Source organism: Cariama cristata, unplaced genomic scaffold, assembly GCF_000690535.1.
Source record: "Cariama cristata isolate BGI_N322 unplaced genomic scaffold, ASM69053v1 scaffold18089, whole genome shotgun sequence".
Lineage (NCBI taxonomy): Eukaryota > Metazoa > Chordata > Aves > Cariamiformes > Cariamidae > Cariama > Cariama cristata.
Genome location: NW_009634256.1, coordinates 43,089 through 56,962, shown reverse-complemented (window position 1 = coordinate 56,962; position 13,874 = coordinate 43,089). Strand labels below are relative to the sequence as shown.

The 13,874-nt window shown below is 36.3% G+C and overlaps 1 protein-coding gene across 1 annotated transcript in view; it reads left to right on the top strand.

Annotated features, from left to right (window-relative positions):
• Positions 1–13,874, top strand: part of UBR5 (ubiquitin protein ligase E3 component n-recognin 5) — a 71,814-nt gene that overhangs the window by 21,773 nt on the left and 36,167 nt on the right. Inside the window, exons 11-18 of the mRNA XM_009707091.1 lie at positions 257–411; positions 2,412–2,529; positions 3,366–3,550; positions 4,343–4,452; positions 6,005–6,117; positions 13,063–13,206; positions 13,302–13,413; positions 13,617–13,771. Coding sequence (XP_009705393.1) covers positions 257–411; positions 2,412–2,529; positions 3,366–3,550; positions 4,343–4,452; positions 6,005–6,117; positions 13,063–13,206; positions 13,302–13,413; positions 13,617–13,771 — 1,092 coding nt within the window. The remainder of the gene's footprint in view (positions 1–256; positions 412–2,411; positions 2,530–3,365; positions 3,551–4,342; positions 4,453–6,004; positions 6,118–13,062; positions 13,207–13,301; positions 13,414–13,616; positions 13,772–13,874) is intronic.

The following is a 13,874-nucleotide window of genomic DNA, read 5'->3' as shown; positions in this document are numbered from 1 at the left end:
TTTTTTTTTTTTACCATTTTTGTTTTTGTTGGGGACTGGAAATAGAGGAAAAAAAGTCCTGAAAATTCTCCCTTTTCTGGGGAAAGAAAAGGTGGTAGGGGATAAAATCCCCAAAGGAATCATTGTTTTTTTGTTGTTTAGTTTGTTGGGTTTTTTCTTTCAAAATCAGTAAATACTACATTAAAGGTGCAACTAAGGTGCAACTTTTCTTGTACTTATTTTCCCCCCTACCTTCTCTGTTGCTTTCTTCCCTTAGGTTGCTACGTGGGTAGATGAAACTTTAAGCTCTGTAGCTTCTAAATTAGAACACACTGCACAGACTTACTCAGAGCTTCAGGGAGAACGGATTGTATCTTTACATTGTTGTGCTCTTTATACATGTGCTCAGCTAGAGAACAACTTGTATTGGTGGTAAGTAAATACTATGTTTATGTACAACAGTGTAGATCCACTGAATGTCTTCATGTCCTTGGCTCTGAGAAGCCTTGCAAAGCTACTGAACCACAGTTGTTCTGAGTTCTGCAACTCTGCACTTGAGCTTAGGTTCCCTTTTTAAAGTATATTTATTGTCGTCTTTAATACCTGAAGCTTTTGGATCCAGTTGTAACATCTTTAAGAAAATAAGGTTATTCATTTAGAGGAACTGTATAAATGCTTTAGCATTCAGATGTATCAGTACTACACAGTATCAAAAAAGTCCTTTCAGGCCTTTTTCAGGTTATAAATATGGAACAAACTTACCCATGTATGAGTTCCACATTCTTCTGTCAGGCTCTGTTGGTCTGTTAGTTTGTGGTCCAGATCTTAAAGAAGGGAGAAATAACATCAGATATTCCTTCTGGTGCTTGTTGTTAAAATATAACACTTCTAAACATTGTAGGATATGAAATGTTAGTTGAAATATTTTAACTAACAATTTGAAAGGTAAGAAGCTTGTGTTTTAAAGAAGAAAAAAAAAAAAACACAAAAAAACCACCAAAAAACCAACCCCTCCCCCCAACCATGCAAACCCTCAAAAATAGCAGTCCCAGAAGAGCTCTGAAATGAATTTCAAATTTGAGTGAATTCATTGAATATTACTAATGCATTGTCAGTATGCATTAATTTTGTTGATGTGTCAGGAGTCGTTGCATTACATATCGCACCCAGAACTCAAGTAGCTTTTAGGCATGGATGAGTTAAATACTTGATGATGAGTTGAAAATCAGAGCATTGCAAATTGATTCTATGAAACAGCTTTCTCATTAAATTCCAGTAACTTTCTGGAAAATATTTAGGTAGAATTGTAGCTAGGCTTATAAACTTAAACACAGATGAATTTTATATGAATTAGTCCCAAATCTCAAAGTTACAGCTCTATGGTTCTTGACTCTTTTGTTATGTCATGGCTGACATATCTTACTTAGACTAATTACTCTTAATATAGAAACTAATAAGCCATAACAATGGAGGTACCTGGGTATTAGAACCTGCCATCTTTACAGCTTTTAGAATAATTTGTTTGTTTTAGAATAATATAAAAAGACTTAGTAGCATTTATATGTAATCTTTGAAAGCAATTTATTTATTAACCAACATGTCCTTTCTAGGGGGGCTTAAGTGTCAGCAGCGGTGATTTTATGTTAATTGGATTGATGTAGACAGAAGCTTCTCTTGCTATTGATATCCTTATTTACAGTGGTCTGTAGTGCACTAGACAGGTTTTTGGTTTCCATTGTTGCACAGAACTGATGCTTTTTGTGGTTTACTTAACATGAAGGAGGTTTTCTAATAAAAGCATGTAACTCTACAATGCACTGACTAAAACTAGGTATCAAAATAGTAAGCATGCTTAACTCTGTACGTAGGTGTTATTTTCAGCTAAACGGAGTGGATCCAATTACAAAAGTAGTATCCTTTTTTTCCACTCTTGCAGCTTAAGTCTGTCGTAAGAGTCCTAGACTCCTTCAGCCATGTCCCCAGAGAGAAAGTCAGGCTTTTAGAATTTAAACAAAAAAGCTTATCCTGTTCCCCAGTGCCTGCAAATTCTGGAAGTTATCATTAGTCATGGGAAAGATCCTCAAGTTCAGAGGGGACAACCTGCAACTTGAAAGCTGTGACTGGAGCGTGCCATCTGCAATAAAGGTCTTGCAGTATTTTGAGCTAGAGGGAAAGCCATTTGGAAGTGACATACCTAATGTGCAATCCCTCTTCCTCCTAATAAATTAGCCAGTTGAGATGAATTTGGAAAGTGGGGGTGAATATAGAAAAAGGCGTCATTTCTACAGTGCTTTGAGATTTTGGAGAAGGTGGCACAGAGACTTGTTTGTTTGATCATGACTGCATTAAGCAGAAGGAATCAACTGTTCAAAGTTATAAACAGAGCATTTCTTTCATATCCTTTTTCTTAAATAATGTATGTTTTTCCACAGGGGTGTAGTTCCTTTCAGCCAAAGGAAGAAAATGCTAGAAAAGGCCAGAGCAAAAAATAAAAAGCCGAAGTCTAGTGCTGGTATTTCCTCTATGCCAAACATAACTGTTGGAACTCAGGCAAGTGCAACTTCCAAAAGTGGCATTTTTACAGTGCTATATGATGAGGTTACAGCCTGCTCTTAAAATAAACAAACCAAATTAGGTTTTGTTCTTGCTATGCACAGAAGTTGTATCAATAATATGGAATTAAAATAGTATGTTTTAATTGTATGACTGTAAATTGATGTGTCCTGTTAGTGTTGTTATTGTTTTATGAGTATGATTATTGCTGCAAACATAGAGGAACAAGCTGTACTCATGCAAAGTACTTCTGTTTTAACTTACCTACTGATTCTGAATTTTGAGAGAAAAAAGTAAGTACAGAAATATGATTCTCAATAGAGCACGTAGCTTTGTAAATGATTTGGCATTTAAATGCCTGCAATATTAGAGTTTAGATTTGATTTATTTATGCAGTGGCATAGACCTTTGGTTGAAGCCTTTACCAGAAAGGTTAATAGCTGATACGGAGGTATAGGATTCTTCTTGTGATTAGTATTAGAACTAGTATGTGACAAAACAGCTCCTTCCCAGGGAGCACATTTCTTTTGGTTCCCAGTCTATTCTAATCAACCCTGGGATGAGTCTTTGCTATTGGATGAATTGCTCATTTTGTGATTGGGCATCTAAATACTATATATGAAACAGTTGCCCTGCTTTCAACTGTGAATTGCACAACAGCCTCTTTTTTCCTAGCAAAATGCAGAGTACATCATGCTGACTTTTGTCTTCATCTAGCTCCATAAGTTTCGTTATTTTTTGACTACTACATATATCACTGAAAATGCATGCATCTATGATTTCCCTTAGGATAATCCATTGTTCTCATATAAATACATACTTCTTATTTGTAGGTGTGTTTAAGAAATAACCCCCTCTATCATGCTGGTGCAGTTGCTTTTTCAATCAGTGCTGGAATTCCTAAAGTGGGTGTGTTAATGGAATCTGTTTGGAACATGAATGACAGCTGTCGATTTCAGCTTCGGTCACCTGAGAGCTTGAAAAACATGGAGAAAGCTAGCAAAACTACTGAGGCAAAGTAAGTGTTGAGAATACAGATGCATACACACAGAACATTTATTTTATATTCTATTGAATGGGTGATTGATTAAAAATTGAAAAGAAGGAAGGTCAAATTTTCGTCAGTTTGAATTTTTTGTGTTCTTTATAAGATTCTAGCTTTCTTGTAAACTCTGCTAAATATGCAGAAATGCTCACTGCAGGAAAAGTGTCTCAGTTGTGTGAAACCACTGTGGAAATGTGAAATGCAAAAGGAACATTAGATGAAGACTTTCCTGCAGTGTTTCATACAGTTTCCAAGATTTTGTATTTGCTTAACTGTAAGTGGTTGCGTTAATGGAACTCACTGTTTTCAGGCTGTTCTTCATGGCATTGATAGACCCATTTCAGCCCCGCCATAGGTTGAAAAAAAATCATTGGGTTGACAATTGCCATTTAAATTTTCTTAAAACAGATTTAAACCATTTCAAGAAAAACTTGAAAAAGTTTAGCAGTTCTAGAGTTTCAGGCTACTGTATAAAGCTAATAATTCTTCCTGTCATCAAATGAAGCACATCTGAGGATGTTTATTTTCTGTAATATTGTATCTATGCTCGGTTAATGTTATAAATCCCTGGTTAAGAAGCATAGCCCCATTCCCAACATCAGATGTATTGCTTTGTCAGTTAGGATGGTTGTTTGCAAGTATGGAGTTATTTCATTAAAGTGTTATTAAAGAAACATGGCTGGGGAACACTGACACTTTGTCCATTGTCATCGAAAAGATGTCACCTTTTTCTTTCTTCATTCTAAGTAATAACTTTTATTCTAGACCTGAAAGCAAACAGGAACCAGTGAAAACTGAGATGGGTCCTCCGCCATCCCCAGCTTCCACTTGTAGTGATGCATCTTCAATAGCAAGCAGTGCATCAATGCCATATAGTAAGTAATGTGTAGCTCATAGTAACATAAAATACTTGCGTACATAAGAAGTTTTCATAGAAGGCGGTTCTACAAAGATTATGTACTAATTTCAGAATCTTTTTTGGTCTTTCAGTCTGAACTGCGATATATGTAAATGCGTTTGCAATAGACTTTAGACAATCAGTGAATTGTCAGTGTTAAATTTAAATGTATTAGTATAAGCAATGACTACTTGATGTAAGGTGTCTCTGAGCAAGCATAACACTTAGTTCTCAGAATCAAAAGTATCTTTCAGGAGGTGATCAAGAGGAAGTCCGAAGATAAAATTGTTTATGTTTAATTGCAATGTGACAGTGAGTTTCTTTACAGCGCAGAAGTTGAACTTGTTTTGGGAAATTCCTTTTAAGATTAAGCTGTTCTTGTGCAGCTTGCCTTGCATGTGAACTTCAGTGGATAAAGTAGCAGTTCATCATCTATTTTATAAAATGTCTAAAACTAGATGTTCTTTACTAACATACAAAAGCAGTGAGAGAAGTTCTGTAGTACAAGTCGTACCTAAAAACCTAAAAGACTGCATTTAGAATTCATGTAACTGACCTCTTAAGCATTTTTTGTCCATTTAAACCCATATGTTTATAAAGGATTAATTACTGTACCATCATTTGAAGAAATCTTCTCTGTGCTCCTGTTTCTTCTAATTGTTCACATACTGCAGTTTTGAGGCGTTCACCTAGAGAAACAAATGGCCTCGTTCAGTGACCAAGAAACTCATATGCTCAGATCTGCAGTACTGATTAATTTTACTAGTAGAGTCTTTTGCTACTGATTTCTGCTCTTTGCAGTTTTTCAGCTGTATTTTTTCACTGACTATAACTTTGCTTGGGATTTTGAACTAGGGTTTGAAGTTAACTTCACAGTTAGCTTAGAAGTTCTCCACTTCTTACTTTAGATATATTGATAATACTAATTATGCTATATACTCAATTCAGGAGATTAAAGGTTCTTGTCAGTGTTAATTTAACTATGTTATGTATTTGAATTTGAATTTACTGTTCAGATTATATCTTTGTAGCAAATCTAACTGTATTGCAATTGCTATTAGGCCAAATAGCTGTTTCTCTGCCTTGTTTGCAACTCTTCTAGATGTTTACCAAAAGATCCGTATGTAGTGGACAAGCAGACTTTTTGTAAGGCTGATATAAAGCGCTGTAGCAGGGCTGATGAAGGGTCTTACAATGTCAGCATTTTTACTTACAGCATGAATATCTGAGCCCTGCCAAAACAATTTCTTATATTCTAATTATTTTGCTTAAATGTTCTTAAAAATTGCTTTATCTCTCAGATAGGCTTTATTAGTGCTAATTTCATAGAGAAACATGAAAGTGGCATGGTATACTGTTAGGTAGCTCTGACTTTTAAAGTCAGATTCATGTTAACCTCTTGTTGATTTCTACATTGGACCATTGATAATCTTTTTTGGGGGAAAGGTTTGGTGTTTACTGAACACTGCATTTTGATGCTTTGATTAAATATTTCAAGGTTTTTTTTGGTAATAACTTTTTTGTCTCAGAGCGACGACGATCTACTCCTGCCCCAAAAGAGGAGGAGAAAGTGAATGAAGAGCAGTGGTCTCTGAGGGAAGTTGTGTTTGTAGAAGACGTTAAGAATGTTCCTGTTGGCAAGGTTTGTCTAAAATACAGTCCCACCATCTTTGGGGAGGGACGAAAAAAAAAGTCTTTCTGTTTAGATAAGCTAACTGTTAAAAGAATCATAGCTTTGGGGATGCTTGAGAATGTGTCTGACTAGTATGACTCTTGTTGCATTTTTTTATTTGTCCATAACACAATGACAGTAATAGTCTGAATGTGTTGTGAATAAAACATGATGAATCTTAAAAAAAATAACATTCTGGTACTTTAAGTTGGACCACAGTATTAGGAAAAGCAGATGTGCTTTTATCCAAAAAATTATTTTTAGTGACTTGAGCAATAGCTCCCACATGTCCAATGAGATTGTGAAGAGTTACAGGTGTTGTGACTGATTCTTACATAGCCAAACATTCAGCTGATGTGTGAGTCTCACGTTGTGGCAACCAAAGAACAGAGATGTTTTGATTTAGAAATGACATGCTTCATTAATATGACTCTGAAGTTATTTGATTTATTACTCCAGAAAATCTATTTGTTTGGTCCTTGTAATTTTTTCATTTGCTCTCGAGTAAACCTTTATTCTGAGTAAGAGTTCTGTAGAGGAAAGTACTCCATTTCTGCTTTGGCATTGTTGTGCAATATTAGGAGGGATTAGGTCATCTAGACAGTTCTCTGCTATGCCTTTCAAAAATAAGAGCAACAGGAAAGCCAATAAAGATTTTCCACAAAATGAAAAGATTGGATTGCTTTCTACTTGATTCACAGAAGATTAAAAAAAAAAAAAGCTACCAGAAGAGGAAATAACTCTAACTGCCTTCTGTTGGACAGTTATTTTACTTGCATCACCAATGGGTTTACTTGTGCGGGAGTGGAAGGTTTGCCTTGAGCCGTGTCTTTGAAAGGAGGCGGCCCACAATGAATTTTCATTATCAAGTTTAGGTCATTTCTGCAAAAGGGAGTGTGGAGCAACTTATTAATTCATTGAAACACTTCAGTTTCTGTAAACAAGGTTTTGAGGTCTGGTTGAAGTTGCTGAAACCATTGTTTGCCTTATACCAGCTTTGGGAAAGCCTTTGTTGTCCTTATCTGTCCTTCCTGGTTTAGATCCTAAGATTTTCAGGACAGAGACTGTTTTACTATTTCTGTATATAGTTGTAAATGTGCTTGTGCGCTGCGCTAAGAAGAGCTACTATAATAAATACAGAAGAGCTTGAATTTTTATATGTTGATACTTTCACTGAAGTGCTAAAACCAGTAAGTGGGCTGTCTTCTGAATAGAATAATTGGTGCTGAGTCTGTTCTATATCAGTCATGGCAAAGATGCTTTTTTTCTTCATAAAGCATGCTGTCCTTTTTTAGTGATGTATGTGGTCATTCCTTTCTTTTACAGTTTTTTTAACACTTTAGAGTTTAGATAAAATCCAGCAGTCAAAACCATAAAAAATTTTTTGCCTAGTGGTGTGCAGGTTAAAGATAGAAATACAGTTTATGCCCTGTTATATGTTCTGTTTGTAATTTGGATCAGTTGTGCGATTGTATGAAAAAGACTGGAGGCACCTCAGTCAGCAGAAGGGTTACTCTTTTCAGTATTCTCCTACAGGCTCCAGAATAGCTAAGGCTGTTCCTTGTGGAGCAGTAGTGTTTGTGATATAGCTTGTTGTGAGCTGAATTAAGCACAAAGAAGAGTTGAATTCTGAACAATCTGGCTGTTCTGTGCAGAAATAACTTTTGAATGTGTACAGAGGTTCAGACTGCAAAAAGATAACCCATGAAGTCTTAAGAGCCCAAATCCATATGATTAAGAAGTCCTGCCCTTTTAGAATCCATCCAGGTGTACCTTCATCTGATCTCCCATGGCTTTTTGTTTACTGAATGACATTCTAAAAAGTCACATCTTTGTTGTATTGGTATGGATGGCCTCAGTGGCATGAGCATTCTGCATGAGAATTTATTATTCCTATGTAACCTGGGAAGTTGTTACGTTTGGTATTTCAGAAAATTGGAAAGGCTTTGAAGCAGTATTTTGAGTTTTAAGTACTTGATGTTACAAAGCATGCTGTCAACAGAACAACACCTAGCTTCTCTCAAAGCGCTGCCATCAAGTAAAATATGTGGTCATGGAGCATGTGAATACTGGGACATCTTTGAGAAATATGCACTGGTAATTTGGCAGGTGTTTTTTGAGCACAACATGAAGTCAGTTGCACTAAACTAATTGATCTGTGAGACCAAAAATCTTGCCTTATGTAATGATTCAGATCTGAAGTAGTAAGAAAAATGATTTCTGTCCTTTTACCTGCAAGAACATCTGAAATTTTGAACATTTATATTCTCTAGAATAAAGTGTGATAGCCGTGAGCTTCTGTCAAAATGTTTGCCACCTTTTAAAAGTATTTAGATAATTTTCTGTTTTACATGAAAAAAAGAATTGTTCACTTAGGCTTCAGGAGGTAGAATTCAGAGATAGGAAAGGGGTTCAGGTTTACTGATGCTCAGCCTGTGTTCCTGAAATAATTTTATTTCTGGAAAATTTGTGTTCCTGTACTTCTGGATCTACGCAATAACTTCATGATGCCTCCAAAAAGTGCTTGGTTAAAATCCTTCCGAGACCACTGTTGTGTTCTGTTTGTAGAACGGTGGGCAGGTAGATGGCGTCAAGTTCTAACATGCCTGTTTGTCTCTGGGCTCTTACTGATCTTTATAGAGTAACAGCCCTCCCGAGTGCTGAGATCTAAGATGACTGCTTGTGATTATTCTGATACCAGTAGATTGTACAACCAGTATTTTACACACTGCTTCGTAAATGTGGATTGCGTATGGTGCCAAAGCAACAAGTGACCAGAGAGTGTGGTGTGAGAGTGCAAAAGTTCTTATGTTAGGACAGTCTTGAAAGAAATTAAGAAAGCATAAATCTGCTAGATATACTCTTGGATTTAGTAATCTTTCTCCTTGGAATGTATTCTCTTCCAATCTAATTTCAATTTAAATACTTCATGGGCTTGGAAAAAAACTAAGCCTTTGTTCCTCCAAGTCCATCATTAGATGGAAGAGGTAATGATTATGAAATTATCCACCTAATGGAAGACTGATAGAATGAAAAAGCCTGGCACTTACCTCTTCTGTTGTCTGGTGAGAAATCTGATGGAGTCTTTCAGTGTAGTTTAGAAAAGATATGGGCTGAAATAAGCCTTTGTTACTGCTCACTGGTATCAGAGGACTAGAAGCTTGTTTTGTCCATCCCATGCACTTTGGGATATTCTACTCACCCACAGTAGCTTCTGGATCTCCTCTTGTGGAATGGCTTAAATGGTATCTGGAACCACTTTTAGAACAAAAGGGTAGGGAACCTGGGTTGGAGCTGCTTTTTTCTTCTTTGCCAGCTGCGGTTCGTTTTGGTCTGAGGCTTTCCATTGGCAGTGTCAAAGGCCTCCCCAAACTGCTTCTGTTCATCAAAGTTACCCTCAATCAGGTGAGACTTCCGTGTATTACTGATTTTGCAGTTCCTATGCCCAGAAAGCTTAACAAATCCTAGGGGTTTTGTGAAACATAAATTTGGATTGAGTAGTTTGTTCTTTAATTTGTGCTTTGTATTGCATTATTTCAGTCAGTCACTTGAACTTCTTATTTTTTGTTTGATTTCTGTCTGAGATTGAAGCCTTCCAATGAGAAGGATAAGTTGAAAGAGCTCAGGCTGGATATAGTTCCAGAAGAGTTGCCTAATCTATATTAGGAATCTCTTTTTAATCCTTCGAAGTTGAATATTTTAAAAATTGTGTCAGTATTTCTTTGGAAGTGCTCATTCTACTTTGAGAGCAGAGGTAGAAGCCTTTTCTGTGATGTTAAAAATTTTTTCCATTCCAACAAGGAGGTTAGATAAGAAATAAAAAATGTGTTTTCCCTGGTCTCCTGCTGCTGTGTCTGGAGAGGAATATGGTTATTATGGAGAGGGAAAGATTCTGCAGATTAGCAGTGGGTCCAAACAGGTTTGCTTCTGAAAGACTCAAGTGCTGGTAGTCAATTTTGTTATTTTTAGAGGCTACTCAGCCTATCGTTAATGTGATTTTAAATGAGCAACCCTAAGAAGGAACAGGGGGGGCAGAAGTAGGGCTCAGGACTTGCCTCCACCCTCTTTTGAGGAAGGGACTTCAGTTGATTGTTTTCCGCCAATCAGTGTGCTTTGGCATTGTGGTTTAAAGGAGCATGGCAATGGGTTGATAAGGGTAAAGGAGATAACTGCGTTCATCTTTCAGTTTATCAACCCATTTTTTCTTCTGTTAAAAAAAAGATCAGGTCTCATTGTCCTGTGGTTGAAAATGCTCTAAAAAACATTTTGCTTTTGGAAAAAAGTCTTTAAATTTCCATTTTGTTGCTTGCTTTTCTTATTCATCTGGTTCAGTTCTTTTTAGTCCTAATAAGGCAAGCATTGTGTATGTAGTTCTGTAAAATAATTGTTTCTATTGCTAATGCAAAAGTTTCATCCATTATATACAATGTAAGTACATTAGTTCTGTAAGCTAAAGTTCTAAATCCTTTAAGCTCTTGCATTTTATTTTTGTTAATGTGTTTTTCAATGAATTCAGACTTATATAACTTCAATTAAAGAGGAATGTTAGTGTTGCTTATTTATCTTGTTTAGTGCCAGCCCATTATACCACATCTCTGCTTTGGAGCTTTCTATGTACAGTTGCTATCAAGTGTTTCACTCAAGCTCCTAGTTGCTTGCTACGTTAATGGATAGTTTTATTTTCTTTCTGTGCAATAGCCAATAACCATAGTAGTAACTGTTTAATTAAAGAACTGCATTTCAGTTACCCTTTGAAGAGGTGAATTTCTTCTCTACTAAATCTTAATAAACATATTTTCCAGTCTTTAACGATACGTGATTTTTTTTTTCTCGAACCACAGAATGGGAAAGAAAAAAATATTTGGCATGTGGACTCTGAAAGAGTCACTATAGAGTTCCAGTACTTTAAAAACTTGTCAGCATTTCTTTGAACACATGAAAAGTGATGTAAGTGAAAAATAATGTAGGTGATAATACTAAGAGCAGCCAGAAATCATGTAGAAGAAAACTTCTAGTTATGGAGGTAGTATATATTAACTATCTGGGGATTGTGCCTTTTCTTAAGGTGTGTTTCTTCCCCCTATCCACCGGTTATAAATTTGAAACTTCATAAACAAGATTTCGTACTCCCTGCTAGTCGTTGACCATTTAGAATCTTTTGTTTTCAGAAGCAGTCCGAATTTACAAAGCTTCTGTAGCCACATTTAGTCATTAAAAAAAAAAATAAAAAATTCTACATGTCAGACTAGAAGCTGTGGTTGAACCATTGGCATGTGATTTCAGGCTAACAAGTTAGTCTGATTACCTTAAAAATATCTAAATGTACCTTGATTACATTTTTTTTTACCAAATCACGATTTTTGTCTAGAGTGTTGTCTTTCAAGTTTTAGTAGAAATCTGTCTTTGCATAGTCTACTTTAGAGTTAATGTTCATTGATCTTTTGACTAGGTCTGAAGTTTGAAATTTTGGGGTAGTAGTCTTACAGCCGTCAGTGATGCTCTAGTTCTAGAACTAGGAACTCTGCTACTCCAGTGAAGTTTCAGCATATGGGGAGCAAGTGTTCTGACTCTATCCACAATAATCTTTGTTACAAAAAATCTAATACTTTCATATTTGTCAATATATCGTTTTCTCTAGCATGCTTGATAGGCTGCACCTAGCTAGAGAAATAGGGAGAAAACATGGAAATGCCTGAATTTTTATTACCTACAATAGCTTGAAAATTTGAGATGGTTTTTATTGTCAGGGACATTTTAGATAAATTTGATTACACCTAGATCTTCAGTATTGCTTTGTAAGCACTTTCTGTGTAGAAACTATAGAGAAATTAGGACCTAATCAAGATTGACGGTTGCTTGTATCTAGTTTTGATCAAGACTGAGAGCATACCGAGATCTTATTTCTACTCAAAATGAGAACATTGGCTGTCCTTTCGCCTGCCCCCTTCCCTTTCAGTTTTGTTTCCCTTTTGAGAAAAGTATGGTCTCAACTGGAAACTCAAAGGGCCTTGCTGTTTGGTGATAGCATAAGATGTTTCTATATCAAGGAAACCTATTTTGACAGTTGTAATTAGATATGCGTGACAGCAACTCTTCAGAGAGACTTACAGTCTCAGAAATTACTGTGCCAATGTGGGGTTGAATGACTTCCATTCCCTTGGGGGGCAGAGAAAGACACAGATGCATGAAGTATGTCATGATAGACTTGTCTGTATCCTCTAGTCCTAAGGGACTGAATGGAGAACTTTATCATCAAGTGTAAGCAACAGGTAATAGACCCATAAACCAACACTTCTTTTTTCCACTATGCACAGTCATCTTGAGGAATGAGCGCTAAGATTCTCCAACAGAGGCTTTAAAAATTCTTAGATGGGGCCAAAAAAAAAAGTTATTTCCTGTTTCTGTAGTACAAGAGCTAATGGGCACTTAAAGAAGTAAGAGGCTCAGGGTAGATGTTTTTTTGTTGAGTTGTTAACTAATGTTTGGAACTCATTGCCACAAGAATAGTGTTTATTTCCAAAAGTGATTGGATGAATTAATAGGAGAAGGGTCTATTAAACATGAAGTTGTCCTGCTGTTTCTAGTACATAGAAGCTGGAAAGATATCAGACAAGTATCAGTAGGAATTTCTCTGATCAGTTGGTGGTGGTTCCTGTTGGATAGAGGATGTTGAGATAGAGGGACCTTTGATCTGATTCAGGATGCCTATGAAGTCATTAAGAAATCAAAGTTTTTAAGATTTCAGTAATTTTAGCAAAACAGCAAGGCTAATGAGCAAGAACTGTAGAATGTTGCTATTTATTATTGTAAACTTTTTTCTTTTCCTGATGAAGGTCTGGTTTATTTTGAAGCAAATCAACCTAAACAGTTTCTGTTCAAAGCTTTTGGTAAAACTGTAATGTGTTCTGCTTGTAGGTGCTAAAAGTGGATGGTGCTTACGTTGCTGTGAAATTTCCAGGCACCTCCAGTAATGCAAACTGTCAGAGCAGTTCTAATTCAGATCCTGATCCTTCTTCTCTTCTCCAAGACTGTAGGCTGCTCAGAATAGATGAACTGCAGGTATGTCTCTTTGAAACATTGAGAAAACAATCATTATTTTGAAATGTCAGCACTGTGTGCTTAGTTGCATCTTAAAATGTTATGAATGTTTTCAGGTTGTAAAAACTGGTGGAACTCCAAAAGTTCCTGACTGTTTTCAAAGGACACCTAAAAAGCTATGTATTCCTGAAAAAACAGAGATCCTAGCAGTGAACGTAGATTCAAAAGGTAAGTAGGACTTACCCCATAAGATACTCTGTTGGATCCTTTATTACCTGTCTCTCTCCCTAATGGAAAACAACTACAGTCAAACTAATATAAATAGTTGTTTCCATTGATTAGTGATTCGTTAAAAGTGCTTTAGTTAGGAGTTCTTTTAATGGATGCCATCAGTAGACGACATTAACTTTTTTCTTTGTGTATCTTTGAAGGTGTGCATGCTGTTCTGAAAACTGGGAACTGGGTTCGATACTGCATATTTGACCTTGCCACAGGAAAGGCTGAACAGGAAAATAATTTCCCTACTAGCAGCATTGCATTCCTGGGTCAGAATGAGAGAAGTGTTGCTATTTTTACAGCTGGACAGGTTTGTGGTTTTGTATCTCAGTCTTGTAACCTCACTGCACTTCGCATCTGTCATCTTTGAATGGGATGGTACAGCCTTTTGTAAGACTTTTCCAAAGACTGGC